This window comes from Podarcis liolepis, assembly GCF_965112155.1.
Source record: "Podarcis liolepis genome assembly, chromosome: 17".
NCBI classification, from domain to species: domain Eukaryota; kingdom Metazoa; phylum Chordata; class Lepidosauria; order Squamata; family Lacertidae; genus Podarcis; species Podarcis liolepis.
In genome coordinates this window covers 36,439,218-36,458,789 of record NC_139571.1, presented here as the reverse complement: position 1 = coordinate 36,458,789, position 19,572 = coordinate 36,439,218, and the positions used below count along the sequence as shown (strand labels likewise).

General features: G+C 44.0%; 1 protein-coding gene across 2 annotated transcripts; it reads left to right on the top strand.

The window, feature by feature from the left end:
• The first annotated feature begins 1,082 nt into the window (after positions 1-1,082).
• On the top strand, positions 1,083-19,375 carry GSR (glutathione-disulfide reductase). Of its 2 annotated transcripts, none has more exons than XM_083481857.1 (13): positions 1,083-1,467; positions 4,443-4,469; positions 6,890-6,978; positions 7,510-7,579; positions 8,422-8,569; positions 10,383-10,437; positions 12,272-12,371; positions 12,889-12,975; positions 14,584-14,745; positions 15,328-15,439; positions 17,004-17,135; positions 18,629-18,762; positions 19,028-19,375. In XM_083481857.1, the coding sequence occupies exons 1-13, from the start codon at positions 1,252-1,254 to the stop codon at positions 19,175-19,177; spliced, it is 1,482 nt and encodes a 493-aa protein (XP_083337983.1). In that variant the 5' UTR covers positions 1,083-1,251; the 3' UTR covers positions 19,178-19,375. The 2 variants fall into 2 exon arrangements, with proteins under 2 accessions (XP_083337983.1, XP_083337984.1); XM_083481858.1 differs by having other exon boundaries at positions 1,105-2,688; positions 2,844-4,469.
• Positions 19,376-19,572: the final 197 nt, after the last annotated feature.

Sequence of the window (19,572 nt, the reverse complement as noted above, 5' to 3'; positions counted from 1 at the left end):
GATATGTCCTTTGTCAACAACAAATTGTCGCTGTTTTTTGTGTTGAATTGTTGTAAACAAAAATTGCCCTTTTCCCTTATGGGGTATCCAAGAGCCCATACAGAGTCCTTACATAGGTTCCCTATTGGTAGGAGAAGATAACAGAGGCCAACTAGAGAATATTGAGAAGCAAAGCAGCTAGTAAGCCTGATCTTTATTCATCTGTTGCAACAGGGTGCTCCCCTCACACACAGGAAAGGAGGACCCAGAAAAATGGTGTGCAAGGCCTTATAAAGATTTTTGAAATTGCCACCCTGTAATCAAGACCACCCCCAGAAATATCATACATACATCACAGAAGGGGTGTAACCTAAGACCACTCCTCAGATACATCACACCTACATCACAGAAAAGGCGGTCTAAAACAGAAATTTGAATATTGTTTTTCTCCTGTCCTTGTTTATCTCCTGTCTGGCAGGTTACTTGATTGGATTTCCTGGGGAGCCTGGCCAGTCTTTTGTAATGATAAATAGTTCCTGGGCCAGGTCACAGGCTCACACCCTTAAATGTGCCCTTAAGACAGGATTTGTGAGGGAAAAGACAATGGACGGTTTCCCACTTTGACCTTGCAGGGAAAACATTTGCTCAGTTTAGCAATCAAAATGGTTCCAGGTCGGTCTTCCTGTGCTGATCTATGTATGTGCTTGGTTGGTACACTTATGAATATTACCATATATCTAAGACCTCAAAATTCCTATTACAGAATATATGCTATGTTGTCATTTATGGACCCAATAGGTATCTCAAGCCATTTGCACATGTTGCCGTGCAACCAGTCCATGCAGAATGTAGGCACCCTATATGTAGAAATGAGCAAACCAGTGATATTTTAGGGAGGAGGTGGGGCCCATGACTTACATCACAGGAGCCTACAAAAAAACAAAACACTGCTGCTGGATGTAGGCCTTATTTTATTTGTTTCATATCTTATATTTTGGAAATGTACATCCAGGTTTTTTCCCTTTGATTTTTTTTGAGGGGGGAGGCCCAAGAGAGTGCAGCCCTCAGCTATAGCTTGTTTAGCTTATAGGTAAATCCGCCAGGGCCCGCTTTCTCCCTCAGGGGCTCCTTCCCTCGCTGAGGCGACCTAACAGAGGCGCCGCGCCGCGTCTGGGCGCCTTCCAGCGCCGCGGCCTGGCCTGCCTGGCCCGCCTTCCCCGCCGGCGCCGCCTGCCTCGCCTCGCCCGCTGCGGGGGCAGGACAGGAGGCGGGATGCGGTCTCCCCTGGCCGTGGCGGCCTTCCTCCTTCCTGCTAGTCGCGCTGCAGCCGCCGCCGCCGCCATGGCCCAGCTCCGCGCCTCCTCTTCGACGGCCTTCGACTACCTGGTGCTGGGAGGCGGCTCGGGCGGCCTGGCCAGCGCTCGGCGGGCGGCGGAGCTCGGCGCTCGGGTGGCCGTGGTGGAGAGAGGGCGGCTCGGCGGCACCTGCGTGAGTCCCGGGGCGGGAGGCGGGTTGGCGGGCGCTTAGGAAACTTGGCCTGGAGGAAACACAGGTGGGGCGGCCCTCTGTGGCTTATGGTGGAGTTGGGAGTCCTGCCTTGCAGCGGGTTGGACTAGATGACCCTGGGGCCGGGGGGGTCCCTTCCAACTCTGTGATTCCGTGAAACGCACTGCAAAGGGAGGTTGGGCGGCCGCCTGTCGTGCATAATCCAGCTGAGATGCTTGCATTGAAGCGGGTTGGGCTAGATGACCCTTGGAGCCCCTTCCAATTTTATTATTCTGTGAAACGCACTGCAAAGGGAGGTTGGGCGGCCGCCTGTCGTGTATAATTCAGCTGAGATGCTTGCATTGAAGCGGGTTGGGCTAGATGACCCTTGGAGGCCCTTCCAATTTTATTATTCTGTGAAACGCACTGCAAAGGGAGGTTGGGCGGCCGCCTGTCGTGCATAATCCAGCTGAGATTCTTGCATTGAAGCGGGTTGGGCTAGATGACCCTTGGAGCCCCTTCCAATTTTATTATTCTGTGAAACGCACTGCAAAGGGAGGTTGGACGGCCGCCTGTCGTGCATAATCCAGCTGAGATGCTTGCATTGAAGCGGGTTGGGCTAGATGACCCTTGGAGGCCCTTCCAATTTTATTATTCTGTGAAACGCACTGCAAAGGGAGGTTGGGCGGCCGCCTGTCGTGCATAATCCAGCTGAGATTCTTGCATTGAAGCGGGTTGGGCTAGATGACCCTTGGAGCCCCTTCCAGCTCTACAAGCCTATGATTATAAGAAGCTGAACAGTGGTCCTTCTAGCTCGGTATTGCCAACACGGACTGACAACAGCTCTCCAGGGTCTCTCCCAGCCCCTGCCTAGGGATTGAACCCTGGGACCTCCCTGTGTGCAAGCCAGGAGGGCATTTCTCAGGTGTTAATTGCCCCGCTCCCCACACTTAAGGATGACCAGGAGCACAGGAAAGTTGTAATAAGAACATTAATCTGTTTTCTCTTTTTTATTTCCTTGTGCACACACACACACACACACATGCATGCAGACACACACACTGAACTTCGAAGGAGGAACAGAGGAAATGTGTGCATGCATTTGATAGAGAGAGAAGGGTCTAGATCTTTATGCAGAAATTGCAGCTTAAATTTTAGGATGTTCCATACGCCACCCTTATGTGCCAGCCCTAGTAGTTTTATGTTTCAAATGGCTCATTGGCAGTGGCGTAGCGTGGGGGGTGCAGGGGGGGCTGGCCGCACCGGGCGCAACATCCGGGGGTTAGGGTTAGGGGGCGCAAATCCACGGGTTAGGGGGCGCAAATTACTTGCCTTGCCCCGGGTGCTGACAACCCACGCTACGCCACTACTCATTGGAGAGGAAACAAAAAACCTGAAACTTTGAATTACTGAAAGAGTGCTTTCACTGTTTTCTGCATGCCAAGCGTTATTTCCATGCCCCCAAAATGTGGTACACTTCACAAAGTTGTGCATCATCCTTGCAAAAGGACCACATGTCCATGGGCTTAGCTGGGGGGAGGCAGCTGCCCCCATCAAGTAAAACAACAGAAATACTTAACTAACTGATCAATCACGCTGGTTCTGCTCCCCCCCCCCCCAGTCCTGCCCTACCTAACAAAAATCCTGGCTACGCCTGTGTGACATGTCAGTTATTAGGGTAGTGGTTAAAAAGTCCCTGGAAGACCAGGATTAAATCTCCCCCCCAGCTATGAAGCTCACAGGTGGACTGTGGACCAATCTCTGCCTCTCAGCCTAATCTACCTCACAGGGTTGTTGTGAGCATAAAACGGTGGGAGGGGGGAGTCATGTATCTTTTTAAAACTTTGTTTTTATTAAATATTTTCTTGGGTTACAAAAGTACATACAGTGTATCTACTTTCAGTTCACAGAGTCCTTTCTACAGATCAGTTTGATCTCCTTTTAGGAAATCCATGATATAAATGTAATTTTTAATCATGTGTTTGTTGCCATCCTTTCTGGGTTCTTGATTTGTGAGGGCCAGGTTACCCAGTTGTCCGTGATGCAGGGTACATTTTAACCTTCTTGTAATATTTCCAAGTGTCACCATTTCTTTTTCCCAGTTGGAATGAATGGCTGTCACCATTTAATAGTATGGAAGCAGGCCCTGTCGGGTGACACCACAAAAAAGTGTGGTGCTAAACTTGCTCTCTTCCTCTGAGATCCTCTTCTGTTGAAAATCAAGTAATTGAGAATCATGTCTTGTTTCTTTCTGCCCCATTCTGAGTTCTGTTTCTTGGTCACACGACTGAATATAAGGGAGCCATCATTGCACATCTGCTTTCAAGGAGCTTTCTACAGAACTTCAACAATGGAGGAGGCAACTGTTATATTTAAAATTGCAATACCTCATATTTATTGTAGTCACATCTTTGTGTCTGAAATGTATAGTCAACATTGTAACCAAAGATTCGGAAGCAATTAACTCATACAAAGACATGTATGTAACATGTTATACAAGACAACAATAAATTCCAAATCTAAAATAGTTTTGTTAGTCAGCAATGCAATTCAATCTGATGCTGGAATCCAGTACTTCACATACATGATCTCAGTCACCCTTACAAGAGGCTAGGTCAAGAACCTTACAAGTAAGGCAGGTCGCTTATAATCTCCATATTTATTAAATTCAGGTAAGGAAAATACTTCCTTCACACAGTCCATTGTTGAACTATGGGATTTGCTACCTCAAAATGTAAGGATGCCCACCAGCTTAAATGGTTTTAAGAAGGGATTTGACAAATTTATGGAGCATAAAAGATAGCAATGCCTACCACTCATGTTGACTGTATATTAGGGCTGTATGCCTCTGAACTACTGTAATAAATAAATAATAAAAAGCTATCCATAACAAATTATCTTGTAACCTGTTTGTGCATGTTTGCTAAATACTTGCTTAGTAGCGTTGGCGCTTGACACTGTTTATTTTTCGTTTTCAGGTGAATGTTGGATGTGTTCCTAAAAAGGTAAAAACAAACCGTTTAATGTGTCACTATGAACTTGTTTTATTTTATTTTTAAATTGTGTGAAGTGAAAACTCAGCAGCAGTAACAGCTAGAAATGGTTTTAAAATATATTCTTAGGCTCCTCATGTGTCAGATTGCTACCCAAGGAGACGGTTGTCTTCTAAATGCAGATGAACACAAGAAAATGGCCAGATCACTCAAAAAACACCTGCCTTTTTGCTTATGTGTGATTTTGTACGGGAGAGGCACTTGGCACAGTGTGGTCTGGCATTCTGCTTCTCTTCTAGAAGGAACTGTTATCAGAGTGCTATATTAACTCTCTCCCTGATGTTGATGCTGCTGAAAGTGCTGGGATGCAGCTCAGTTGCATTAAGGCTGCTGGGTTTCCAGGGGCAGAAAGTAGGTGGACAGGAACCGCCAAGCCTCCTAGACTTGACTTTCTGAATGAATCTGTGCTGACCTTTCCTCAGTTGCTACACTGATACTCTCAGGGTGTTTCTACTTTTTCTTTGTCCCACCTTGGAGGAGGAGACATTTTTTCTTTTGTTTTGTTTGAAGTAGATTTTTTTCTATCCAACATGTATTTCCTATACAATCAAACCTCGGTTCCTGAAAGGCTCCCTTTTGGCTCCCGAACGCCGAAAACCTGGAAGTAAATGCTCCGATTTTCAAACGTTTTTCAGAAGCCGAACGTCCGCCACGGCTTCCACTTGAGTGCAGGAAGCTCTTGCAACCAAACGGAAGCTTCACTTCGTTTGTCAAACGTTTCGGAAGCCAAATGGGCTTCTGGAACAGATTACGTTCAACAACTGAGGTTTGACTGTAGTAAACTTGGCATTCTTATTTTCCATACTGAGTCTCAGTTTGATTGCATTGAGGGTAAAGCGTACTCTTCAAAGCAGAGATTTCAGGGCACAGTTCAACTTTTGCTGATACATATACATATACAGTGGACACTCAGGTTGTGAACGTGATCCGTGTGGGATGCACGTTCACAACCCGAAATGTTTGCAACCCGCAGTGGCACGTCTGCACACGCGCAGGTTGCGATTCGGCGCTTCTGCACATGCGCAAAGCACAATTTAGCACTTCAGTGCATGTGTGACTGCCGAAACCCAGAAGTAACCTGTTCCAGTACATCCAGGTTTCAGCAGTCCGTAACCTGCAAAAACACAACCTGAAGCATCTGTAACCCGAGGTATGACTGTATTGTTTATTTAGTTTTTCAAATTAAAATTTTACAATCGCAAACATACAACATATAACATACAACATAAAGACAAGATTCCAGATAATAAACTAAATGCTATCAGATGGCTGGGGGGTGTTAGATGGCATGTAAAAGACACCATGTGTCTTTCCACTTCACTGGTTGTCCTACCAATTGTGGGGGTCCCAGAGGCTTGAGGTCTGCTAGACTTAAGCCTTGTAGATCACTCCAGGGACCCTTCCTTGGGGACTCCCCATCTATGTCAGGCGTGAGCTGTTGCAGAAAAAGAAAGGGGGAAAAAAGACAACTGTCTTTATACCCTTGGCCATTGTGAGCTGCTGTGGTTTCGTATACACCGGCGGGAGCCATCGCTTCGCTTCTCCGCTGTCTAATTCAGGATTGCTGTTACTCCTGCTAAGTGCCTAATTTCCCAAGGCTCTTCTGGCTGATCCGGTTCTGAAGGGTTGAGAAGCCAACATTGCAATGTATGAAGCAAGCGTCCTTTATTGTTAGAAAGAAAACGTCACTGGTTTTTCTCTTGCCTTCTCCGTGAACAGGCTCAAATATGAACTTAAGAAATTGCATTGGCGTGTTTTGATGCACGCCTGATGCAATGATTCTCATTTGCGGAAAATAAAATGAAAAAGAAATCTTGGGATCATAGTCGTTTAATAGAAAATTGAAGGCTGGTGTCTCCATCCGCTGCAGACAGTGGATGCTTCCAAGTAACCGAGGGAGGCTGGCAAATTGGATCGTGCCCTTTGCCTAGAAGCCATCCTTTGGGCAAAGCAGAGTTGTAAATGGCAGGTTGACTGAAGATACAGGTTTCCTGTCCCACTGCCTCTGTGGGTGAGTGGGAATCTTTCAGACTATTCTTGATTTAAAAAAAAGCTAGTAGTTATCAGGAGAGGAACTGCTTTAGAGAAAGACTGAGTGAATTTAAAATTGAGTTTTTGAAGTATTTTGCAGACTACAGTACATGCCTAGTGGGTTACATTTGTCATGGTGGGTTGCAAGTTGTGTGGGCCTGATATGTCTAAACCGCTGTCCCAGTGTAAAATCCTTTATGCATTATACCTCCCCCCCACAACATATCAAAATGTTTATTCACATTATCCTTAATTATACAATAAATAGCGGTGTTTGGTTTTTCATTTATTTTTAAATTAAACCCTGGATGTTCTCACTGCACCCTCCCCTCCCCAAACAGGTGATGTGGAACACTGCTGTCCACTCTGAATTCATCCATGATCATGCAGATTATGGTTTTGAAGTATCCGATGTGAAGTTTAACTGGCGGTAAGTCAGGTTAAAATTCCTTTCTTTGGAAATAAATGTGCACCATCAGACTAATGCGATGAGTGGGGTACAATCTACTAAGAGGTTCTGATATGCTTGCCCCACTGAACTGAGTGGAAGATGTGCGAAATATTTGGAGCATCATTAATAGTAGCTGAATGTACCCCATTCATCAGATTTCCTCCAATCTACTAGGAGGTATTTATATTCTTGTCCCATTGAAATGCACAAGGCTGTCTTTTGACAGCAAAGCAGCTCAGTCAATGGAGAAAAAAGTTTGAAGCTTTTAAAAACTGGCTCATCTTCTGGTTTTATTATTTTGGCTTTATAAACAGTTGGATATTGGCTTTATAAACAGTTCTGCCTACCCAATATACCTGCCTCTTGATTTTTTTGATGGGATGTAAATTCCTAAAGCAAATAATGAATGGGGATTTGAAAGGAGGGACAAGGTTAGGGTTTTTTTTGAGCCATAGTTTTGCTAGTGCAAGAGAGAGATAATTTTGTCACACAAAACTTATTTTATTACAGAGTAATTAAGGAAAAGCGCGATGCTTATGTGAAACGACTGAATGATATCTATCAAAGTAATTTGAACAAGGTTTGTAAATGTTCCTGTTTTGCACCTCAACCGATCGTTAAGCCTCTTTCCTCCAGCTGCTAACGATGAGTTTCACAGTATAGAATCTAGAGGGCTCTACTGGTTATCAGCTTATTCCTTTGAGACAACCATCCTTCGCTCTTGGAAATATATTCCTTTTAGTTTCAGAGCACAGCACTTTTGTAAAATCTCTCTCACCAATCCGGAAATGCTTTAGGATTTTCAGCCCCGCCTCTGAGAATGTCTTAGCCCTATCCACATTGCTAATATATGTTGATTTTATATCAGTCTTTTTTTCTATCTGTCATAGGTTCTCTAAGTAACCCTGGGAAGTATAGTTTGTATGCTGAGGGTACAAAGAATTATCCATTTGAGATCCCAATTCCCATAGAGAAGTTTGGATAGAGGAAGTAATGAATTTAAGTCTGTATTGTAAACATGCCCTTAATTCTACCTGCTCTATCAGTATAGAACAGGCTTCCTCAACCTCAGCCCTCCAGATGTTTTGAGACTACAATTCCCATCATCCCTGACCGCTCGTCCTGCTAGCTAGGGATCATGGGAGCTGTAGGCCAAAAACAGCTGGAGGGCCGAGGTTGAGGAAGCCTGGTATAGAGGTTTCTCTGAATTTATGACAAAATATATAGGAGAGCTTTGGATAACCCAGACTTGATCAATTATTTAAATTCCTGAGAGAATCAACAGATGAGAGAAATCGGCAAACACCAACCAGGTAGCACTGTGACAACATAGGGAATAGCTAAAATGTCTTGTGAAATTCTTTATCTGGTCTTTGAACTGACGTATAGATTGACAGCTCATCTTCAACCTAATTTCATTAGTCCAATGTAGAAACTATTCGTGGTGATGCTTCGTTCACACCTGATGGCAAAGGCACGATTGAAGTGGATGGTAAAAAATACACAGCACCCCATATCCTGATTGCAACTGGTGGGCAGCCTTCAGTCCCCAGTGAAAGTGAGGTGCCAGGTAAGTCATTTACATGCCACATTTTTTGTAAGCATAATGGTTTCCCAAAGCATTTTAACTGTCAAAGCACAGTATCCCAATAATAACGATACATAATGAAAATTATGATATCACTACAATGTAACGCTAAAAATTCAGTGGTTGAAAGTTCATTTAACGTACATCAAAGTTTAAATGAGCATATAGTTCAGAAATAGAAATATCCAGTAACTTCACATCCAAAAATAGCCCCAAACCTAATGACATCATCATCATTATTGCCCTGTTCCTAGATATATCGATGTATTGATATATTGTCCGAAACAAAGTCCATATTGTGATATTGGTTTCATAATTTTTGACCTGGCAATATATTGTGACTCATGGTGTGTGTGCATGTGCTATGCAAAAATCACAATGTGGGGAAAACCGTGAAGTCTGCCAATGCCTCTACATAGCTCCATCCTTATTTCACAGATTGTGATACCGTATTTTTTGCTCTATAGGACACACCTTTTCCCCTCCAGAAATTAAGGGGAAACGTGTGTGCGTCCTATGGAGCGAATGCAGGCTCCTTGGCTTCAGTGATAGCAACGCGAAGCCTCCGAAGCGCAGAGGGAGCGCTCCCTCCGCGCTCCGGAGGCTTCGCGTTGCTTTCGCTGAAGCCTGGAGAGCGAGAGGGGTCGGTGCGCACCGACCCCTCTCGCTCTCCAGGCTTCAGGGATAGCCGCCTGAAGCCTTTGGAGCGCAGCGGGAACTTGCCCTGTGCTCCAAAGGCTTCGGGTTACTTTTGCTGAAGCCAGGAGAGCAAGACTATCTTGGCTTCAGCAGAGAGGGAGAGCTGCACAGCGCCCCTTCAGTGAAGCGGGAGGAGAAATGGAAGGGGCTCCGTTTCTCCTCTCGCTTCGCTGAAGGGGCGCTGAGCAGAGAGAGGGAGAATTTTTTTCTTGTTCTCCCCCTCTAAAACAAGGTGCGTCCTATAGAGCGAAAAATACGGGTATATAGATATGTTATGATATTTTGCAGGTGATATATCACAAGGTTGAAAAACAGATATCACCCTGCCCTGCTGTTCACCTCTACATAGTTCCATCCTTATTTCAGACATCGTGATACATCATTATATTGCAATATTTAGCCGGTGATGCATCGTGATGTTGAAAACCAGATATCACCCAGCCCTACTTGTTACCTCCCCTCATTTTATTCTAAAAGGCAAGAATTCTCATCAAGACTTTACTTGGGAGCAGCTCCCTTACGAAGGCTCCTTAGATGGAGGGTGAGATAAGCAAATGGAAATAGCTCTCTCTGTCCTGTGATTAGGAAAGATCAAAAAAAGCTGATATGACAGTTGAGCTTCTTGCTTCAAAAGATTAAGCAATAACTTTCTGTACTTTGTAACATTAATCCTTGGCAAACGCTGTTGCCCTCATCGCCTGTGCTGCTCGTTGTGTTTTGCTGATCTTTGGGGAATACGTGCATTTTTCAGGAATGTTCCTCCTCTCCCCCTCTCCCTGTCAATTATTAAGGGTCATAAATGTACATGGGGTAATTTTTGAAAAGTCCGGCAACCCCTGCCCCAAGGAACTTACAATTTCAGTATTGCTGCGGACATAATTGTGGGAGTGTATTCACCACATTTTTTAGATGTTTACCATCTTCGCCCCAGTTTAGGAGAAGCCTGTTTTTCCTGCTTGCAGTATTGAATTGTATTGTATGCAGCAGGTCTGCATTAGTGAATGAGCTGTAAGAAAAGTTGAATATTTGCATAGCTAAGATCTATTTATACATAAGTGGACTTTGATATTCAGGGTAGTGTCTCATTGCTTTGCAGGGGCCAGCTTGGGAATTACTAGTGATGGTTTTTTTGACCTTGAAGAGCTGCCCAAGTAAGTTGCCAATCTAGGGTGTACCTGTTCTCAGTTTCCACATCGTAATGGAGATTATTTGAGAAATAGAGCATGCTGGATGTGGGTTACTGTGCAATAGGCGGGGTGAGGTGGGGCTCACGTACATCCCTCAGATGTCTATAAATATCTTAAGTGCAGGAAAAAGGCTAGTGAGTTCCCCCATAGTGCTGTATTTACTGTTACAAGTTGCAGAATTGCTAAAGATGCCCCATTTAGCATCTGGTCTGTCCTGATGCGTATCTGGCATTAGTCTAGAGCTAGATTAGAGGCTTTGTTTCTTTTGTTGCCTGAGAAAAATCTGCGGGCAAAATCCAGACAAATTAAAGCACTTGTAAACACAATTAATTTTAATGCAAGATGGCTTAAGTATGTACCCAACAGTGCATTATATGCTTTGTCTCTTCAGAAGTAAGTCCTATTGAATTAAGTGAGGCTTGCTTCCATTAGGGAAGTAGGTAGAAGTTTGTACCCAGTCTTCCATTGAAAGCAATGGGGTTCACAAGTGTATAACAGTGGCTGAATTGCACCTAAAGGAGGTTTACCTTACTGGCTGGCTTTATGTAGTACTAAAATTGGAGGTTGTAGAGTTCAGGCTCCTTCATGCAACAGCTGTTCTTTTCGATTGTCCCAATCCTGCTTTTTGGGTTGCATCTCAGAATAGCAAGAATCAACACAAAGTCTCATGTCTGGCTTGTAAATAGATGTTTGACACATTGGTTTGGGGAGATACGTGAAACCTATAAAATTCTTGTTTAGGAGCAGTTGAATATCAGCGCAAAACATTCCTCCTCATCCCTTCTAATGACTTGTTCGTTCACACACACACACACACACACAGAGACACGGTTTGCTCTGTATTGGCTTTGTTTGTGTTTTGAGAAAAGTTTAGCAGGCTTGTGGTGGTGTGGTTTGCAAATCAGTGCAGCAAAATGCTCAATTTGAGTCATTAATTAAAATTAACCAAAGTTTCATATAATTATTTGGTCATTTATAAAACGCACACAGCACGTAGCCAAATGTTTGCTAGTGCTTCTGCACTCATTGGCCAGAACTCTGGAAGATGGGAGGAGGTTACTTGCATCTGAACACGTGTAGTTGCCCAGATGTCTATAGGAAACCCACAGATGAAACATGAGAGCGATAGCCCTCTCTTGTTGTTATTCCCCAGCGACAGGTACCTAGTGGTAGGTCTCTGATCCTGGAAGTAGCATATAGATTTCATGACTAGTAGCTATTGATAGCATAGTCCTCCCTCCATGCATTTGCCCAATTCCCTTTTAGGACCATCTAAGTGGATGACATGTGGGTTAAACCACAGAGCCTAGGACTTGCCGATCAGAAGGTCGGTGGTTCGAATCCCCGTGACGGGGTGAGCTCCCGTTGCTCAGTTCCAGCTCCTGCCAACCTAGCAGTTCAAAAGCACCTCAAAGTGCAAGCAGATAAATAGGTACCGCTCCGGCGGGAAGGTAAACGGAGTTTCCGTGCGCTGCTCTGGTTCGCCAGAAGCGGCTTAGTCATGCTGGCCACATGACCCGGAAGCTGTACGTTGGCTCCCTCAGCCAATAAAGCGAGATGAGCACCACAACCCCAGAGTCGGCCACGACTGGACCTAATGGTCAGGGGTCCCTTTACCTTTACTTAAGGATGACTATCACTATATTTTGAGCAGCAGGGTCTGCTGAGTGAAGATCCTTACTGCCTCAAGTATGAGGCACTCAGGCAAAGCATAGTTCAGGGTGCAGTAGAATATATTTCCAACAGGAACTTCATAGGGTGTGTGTGTGATATGGCTCAAAACCCATTATTCTTTCAGGCGCAGTGTTGTCGTCGGTGCTGGATACATAGCTGTGGAGATAGCTGGCATTCTTTCAGCCCTGGGTTCAAAGACATCCTTACTGATACGTTATGGTGAGGTAAGGCACACTCACTTTTTCTTTGTCCTGACTGCTCTGCTGTATATTGGCCAATGCAATAAAAAGCAAGGCTGGGGTTCTGTTGTGCACGCTTTTAATTCCTTGCACTGATTGGCTGGGCAAGGAAGCACTGTTTTTTTGTTCAACATTTTGTTCAGCATCAACATTTCTTAAACTAGAGTTTCTGAACTCCATTCTTTTTTTTAAAAGTAATTTTTATTTTGCTTTAAACATATATAGATAAATATAAACAACCAAATTTACAAAAGAAAAATCCTGAGGGGTGGAGAGGCTTAGAGAATTGTGGTTTTGTGAGTTGCCCTTGCTAGGTAACTATTTATATATTGTTTTTCACGTGGACCTCAAAGCGGTTTACAGGAATTTCTTATAAAAATGCAGTGATATGGAAATCACAAGCGTTCAGAAACAGCTGTAACTGCTACACTAGCTCTCTTGAATGAGTTATGTGGATATGCTGTGTGTCTGCACAGTCTTATTTAATGTTCTTCCTGGACAGGTACTGAGAAACTTTGATTCAATGATCAGCTCAAACTGTACTCAGGAGCTGGAGCATGGTGGTGTAGAAGTCTGGAAACATTCTCAGGTATTATCTATTTACTGTATCACTTTCATCATCTGTGTGCCTATATTTAGGAATGTTTTGTTATTTTTGTTTTGACTATTTACTTGTGTTTTTCCTTTGTATTTTATCCTGTATAGCGCCCTGAGATCTTGTGATGAAGTGCGCTGTATAAAGCTAATTTAAAAATATAAAAAATGTGCACTTTTTATTGTTTTTGTGGGGCTGAATGATTCTATCGGGGCAAAGTATGCAGATATGTTCCCATCTTGTATTGCTATGTTGTTTGTTTTAACAGATTAATACCTTTTATTAAGCACCAGTTTATTAAGCACCAGTGCTTTAATTTCTTCTATGAGTGGTATTATTCTTAATGAGAGGAAGTCACAAACATGTAACAAAATACTCCCCCACCCTCCTTTTCCTTCAACTTATTGCCCATGCTGCTTCTCTTATTGGTGTATTTATAGCTGCTTTTAATAGGGCTAGTAGCCAGATCATAAGCAGAAAAACAGAGCTCCTATTTATTGCACCTTGGTTGGTACATTTTGGGAAAGCTGCAGCTGTCCTTAAATCAAGGCTGAGTACTGATACCAGTCAGTCACACATTCTGTATGAAGAATGGTTGAATTCTGCAACTTGCATTAAATATATTATTTGAAGGTGGCATCTGTCTGTCTCGGGAGACAATGAAGAGCGTCTCCTGGGGTGAAATCAAATTGCTGGATAATCGCAGCGCCTGCTGTGGCCGCAGAAACCAGAAACTCGTAACTGCTGCCTCTAACATTGTTTCTGCTGCATTAGCAGCACCAAAGTGACTCTCTGTGGCACAGAGGTCCTGGGCTCCCTCCCCTAAAAACAAACAAGACACTGTTCAGAAAACACAGACAGGCCCTGTCCAATGGCCTTACATTTTAAATTTGATATAAAACTGGAAAAGGCCAAGAACAATTAGGGCAGGTTTTTCACATAACACTTTAAAAAACACATTATTTTGCATACTTTCCCCCATAGTACTTCTTTTGCATAATTTATTCTGCATGTTTGAAGCACAGGAGCAATGCAAGACACTCCAACCCCATCCTCCGATCACTGGAAAACATAATTGGCCATTGCTGCGACTTCTCAAGATTCCAGCAGCCCTTGTTGTTTTTCTTCAAATGAAATTGAGAGATCCCAAGGAAGCTGGTATCTGTACTGGTGCAACATAATTGTGTTTTTCTCTACAGAATTGTGGCAGGCACATAGCCATGCCTATAACTTGACATGCCAAATCTAATAAAGGTTTTTTTTAGATATTATAACAAATTGTGAAATAAATACAGTGGTACCGCTACTTATGCGCACCTCTGGTTACGTATCCTTCGGGATACGCATGCGGCAAACCCGGAAGTATTTTTCTGGGTGTTGCTGTGCACGCGCAGAAGCACTCTACTGCACTGCGCACATGCGCAGAACAGGCACCTCTGGTTGTGAAAACTTTGGGATCCGACTGGAGCTCCGTAACGGATCCCGTCCGCAACTGGAGGTACCACTGTAGAACAAATTTGAAGCAGGAAATCGGGTTGAGCCCTAAAATCCACCTTCCTTGCAGTTTTGCTCTTTGTCCTCAAGTCTCCTGTTTCTCAACAGGTCAAGTCGGTCACAAAGTCACCTTCAGGACTGCTGTCGGTAACTGTAACATCCTCTCCTCCAAGTCAGAAACCCACCTTTAAAACTATTGAGGATGTTGATTGTCTGTTATGGGCCATTGGTCGAAAGCCAAACACAGAGGGGCTAAATCTTGACCAGCAGGTGAGCAGGAATTATTTTATTTCTTTGAGACAATGTGGGATTTTGATACATTGCATATAGAATCTGGATTATATGAGAGTTGGCATCGTGTTGTGGTTATGAGTAGAGCTGCAGTATTTAGTCAGTTAAAAATTCATTTTGTTCAGTTAGAAAGCTGTTCTGATTAGCCTATTAAAAAGAATGAATAGAAATACTTATAAAAAAGCAGACCACCATATTAGGTAACAATTCTTCCACCCACCAGCAAATACTTTATGCGAACCTACATTTTTTTCATAGGATTATTGAGATAATACATGTAAAGCTCTGAACATAGTAAATGTCATTTAAATGTTATGGAAAAAATATCCCACATAGCTCCTGTCACTAAGCATACAGCTCATGCCTGACTCCTCTGAAATGCTTCCGTGTGTTTTGTGTGCTGAGGCTACGTGGGAAGAAAAAGGCCTGCCTTCCCTTATTCACATAATTTTTCTGAAAAGTTACACAGCTTAGAAATAAGAGATGAATCACTGCTGTTTGTCTTGGATACTCTTTCCCCAGAATGTCGTGTTTGACTTAAACTATCCTTTCCTTTTTTAGAATATTAAGGTAGATTCTATGGGTCATATTATTGTTGATGAGTTCCAAAATACCAGCAGAAAGGGGATCTACGCTGTTGGAGATGTATGTGGGAAAGCTCTTCTTACACCAGGTAACATTAGTATGCTATTTTGCTCAAAAGACTTCTATAATGTTATGTGGGAACCTGTGCATGCTGCACCAAAGATAGCGTGGGAGAGAACTGGGAGGAAGACGGGGAAGTAATCAAGTGGTTGCCTGGGGATCTTTTTCTGCTCATCAACTTCTCTGGGTTCTATACAGACTACTACTGCCTTTTGATCGTAGTAAATCTACTGCATCAATAAGGTCTGGGTGTGACCTCTTAGCATCTCCCTTATCACTGATTTCTGAAACACTAGCAGAAAATTAAAGAATTGTGTGGCAGTGTGACTTGTTAGAAGTCTATCAGGTTTGCCTTTAGATCTGCCACACCAAGTAAACAATACATAAGCTTTTTAGTTCCCTGTCATATGGAGAATAATTGATGCAAATTCTGGAGATGAGATGAAGTTCTAGGCCAGGGACAGGAAACCTTTGGCCCTCCAGATGTTGTTAGACTCCAGCTCCCATCAGCCCTAGCCAGCATGGACAATGGGCCTTGTAGTTCCGCAATGTATGGAGGATCAAGTGTTCCCAATTCCTGGCAAATTAAAAACTCACAAATCACTGGGTCTGGTTGTTCAGGCATATCAACACGTTCTTCAGGCATAACAAGCATGGGGAATAGGGGTAATCAAGGAGACTTTTTGTTAAAGTTCTTCAACAAAGTCTCTTGAGTAGATGTAGCAATTGTGGGATAAGGTGAGATGCCCTCTTACAGATCAGTAACTGGTTAAAAATCAGAAAGCAAAGAGTAGGAATAAATGGGCAGTGCAATGGAGAGATGTAAATACAGGCAGCTCCGTTTACGCGTGTTCAATACATGTGCGACTGTGAATACGTGCATTGCGCTGAACCCAGAACTGACCTGGAAACATCATAAAGACATCACTAATAGGGTGGGGACGGAAAGGGGTATCTGCAGGCTTTTTCAATGGGTTTCAATTATATGCAATTTCACCGATATTCGTGGTGCCTCGTGACGTAACCCCTGCGTAAATGGGGGGCTGTCTGTAGTTCCTGGGACGCAGGTGGCGCTGTGGGTTAAACCACAGAGCCTAGGACTTGCCAATCAGAAGGTTGGCGGTTCGAATCCCCGCAACGCGGTGAGCTCCCGTTGCTCGGTCCCTGCTCCTGCCAACCTAGCAGTTCAAAAGCACATCAAAGTGCAAGTAGATAAATATGTACCACTCCAGCGGGACGGTAAACGGAGTTTCTGTGCGCTGCTCTGGTTCGTCATGCTGGCCACATGACCGGAAGCTGTACGCCTGCTCCCTTGGCCAATAAAGAGATGAGCGCCGCAACCCCAGAGTCGTCTGCGACTGGACCTAATGGTCAGGGGTCCCTTTACCTTTACTGTCTTTCTTCCATGCAGCTGCATCCACTGGATCACTTCATGTGTAAGCCTGCACTGGGGCAGATATCACATTTTATCATTACTACCCTATGCCATGTGGGGGGGCCTGCCTGTAATGCATGCATCCCTTAGAGAGTGGCAATGGACACAGTTGCCTGCTACTATGCCAGGTGACATGCCTAAATTTCATCCTTAACAGTTGCAATAGCTGCTGGAAGGAAACTGGCACACAGGATTTTTGACAAGAAAGAAGATTCTAAACTTGACTACACCAACATTCCTACCGTGGTCTTCAGTCACCCACCTATTGGAACGGTGGGACTAACAGAAGGTAGGATCTTAGGCCTTGTTGTCTTGCTAGTTCCTATGGCTCAGTGGGCAAAAGAATTGGCGCTGTAACCTTAAGCGTTTGTGACATGCGATACCATTTTATCCTTTGCTCTAGGACATTTTCTGCCAGTGGCTTGGCAAGGCTATATAAAGAACAAAAGGTTGTGCCTACGTAAACACATTGCAGATGCTAACTAGAATTTAGAGACTGGCTGCAGAATTGAATGCTTCATCCCCTCTCCCATTTCCCCTTGACTATGGTGGAGGATCCTCCTGAACTTCAGGGCAGAAGACATTTTCTTAATTTGTTCAAAGCATAAAAAACTATATTAGTATGTAAAATTGGGACTGTTAAACTCTGAACGTGGAAGGTTTAAGAGTTGTGAGTTGCAAAATTGGCAGCCCAGGCCCTCTAAACCAGGATGGGGAACCTGAGGGCCTTCAGATATTGCATGGCCAGTGGTTAGGGATTATGGGAGCTGTTTGATTACAGGAGGGGGTCACCAGTCTTTTTTTGGGCCAGTGGGCATGTCCTGCACATGGAGGAGGGGATGGAACCTGCACCAGCCACTGCATATTTGCTGACAGAGAGACGCTCTTTGCAGATCTCATCTGTTCAAAACTGGAAGCGTGTCCATCTTGACTTCCACCGAAATGTGGCCACGCCTGAGAGGTGGCTTCAATGTAGGAGATGCCAGCCAAGTGTGAATGACAACTGAGTAGGAAAAAGTGTTGTGCATTGTGATATTTATGAATAAGTATTGTAGGTGCAATAGGAAGTATTGGTGGATGTCCACACACACACACACACACACACACCCAACCTACAACAGCTGAAGGGCTGCAATTTCCCAATTCTTGATTTATAACATCTGTATTTAGACATATGTCAAATACCGTATTTTTCTCCCTATAGGACACACTTTCCCCCCTCCAAAAATGAAGGGGAAATGTGTGTGCGTCCTATGGGGCGAATGCAGGCTTTCGCTGAAGCCTGGAGAGTGAGAGGGGTTGGTGAGCATGACCCCTCTCGCTCTCCAGGCTTCAGGAAACTGCGCAGGCCGCGGGAGCCCTCCCCCGGCTTGCGCAGAGCCGCCTCTTATCCGGAAGCCCCGGCGCACTGAGCAGTCGCGCCGGGGCTTCGGGTAGCTCTGCGCAAGCCGCGGGAGGGCTCCCACAGCTTGCACAGAGCAGCCTGTTCTGGGGTCGGGGGAAGCTCGGGCTTCCCCTGACCCAGCCCCGCGCCTGGGGGGGGGGGATAATTTTTTTTTCTTTATTCCCCCCCCCCAAAAAAACAAGGTGCACCTTATGGGCCAGTGCGTCCTATGGGCCGCAAAATACGGTACTTTCGAAAACTTTAGTATAGCAATTCGGACACGTCTAGCCTGCCTTTTGGCTTTTAAAGCAAGGTAATTATTGCTCTGCTTTGCGGTTCTTCTTCCTTAGCTATGTAGGCTATATGCTTATTTTTGTCTTACTGCTTGTCTGTTTCAGCGGAAGCCAGAACTACATATGGAAGCGAGAATGTGAAAACCTATACAACTTCTTTTATCCCAATGTATCATGCTGTAACAAAAAGGAAAACGAAGTGTGTAATGAAACTGGTGTGTGCAACTAAACAGGAGAAGGTGAGCAAAACGGGGAAGAACAAAGATTCTGTGAGCAACTAGTCTGTTTATACTTATCTAGACACCACACATGGCTCTACTTTGTGCAGAACTGGCAAATGGAGCAATATTGGAGAAGGAGAACACTGCAAATATAAGCCTATTTTTATTGATGAAGAAAGCTGGTTTGGGGAGTCAATGAGATGTCTGATTATAGTATTAAATCACCAATGCAAAACCAAAGCCTTAATTAACATGTTTGTTTGTTTGTTTGTTTGTTTTTAAGGTGGTAGGCCTTCATATGCAAGGGTTAGGATGTGATGAAATGCTCCAAGGCTTTGCTGTGGCTGTCAAAATGGGAGCAACAAAAGCAGATTTTGACCAGACAGTGGCCATCCACCCAACATCTTCTGAAGAACTTGTTACACTTCGTTGATTTTTTTTTTATAAGGTGCCTAGATGTAATCTTCACAGAATCATGTTCTCCCCTCTTAATTCAATACAAGATTAACTTGTCTTTTCTTACTGCAACTGAACTGTAAATGAAATCTTTGCCCATCTAGCGACAAACCCTGGAAAACGCAGCACTGGAATAATAATACTCAAAGAATAAAGTTGCCTTAAATCATCTTAACATTGTGGGATGGAATTGTCATTCAATTCTTACAGAAGCTTTTTAAGTGATCATTTTGCAGTAAACGAAGTTGTGGAGGGAGAGTAAATGTTAGGGGAAATTACAACTTGCAAAAGAACTAAGTTTATAAAAGGTACCAGCTATAAGGAAAAATAGGCAGTATCTTCACCCACACTTTGTTAAGTTAAATCTGGAAT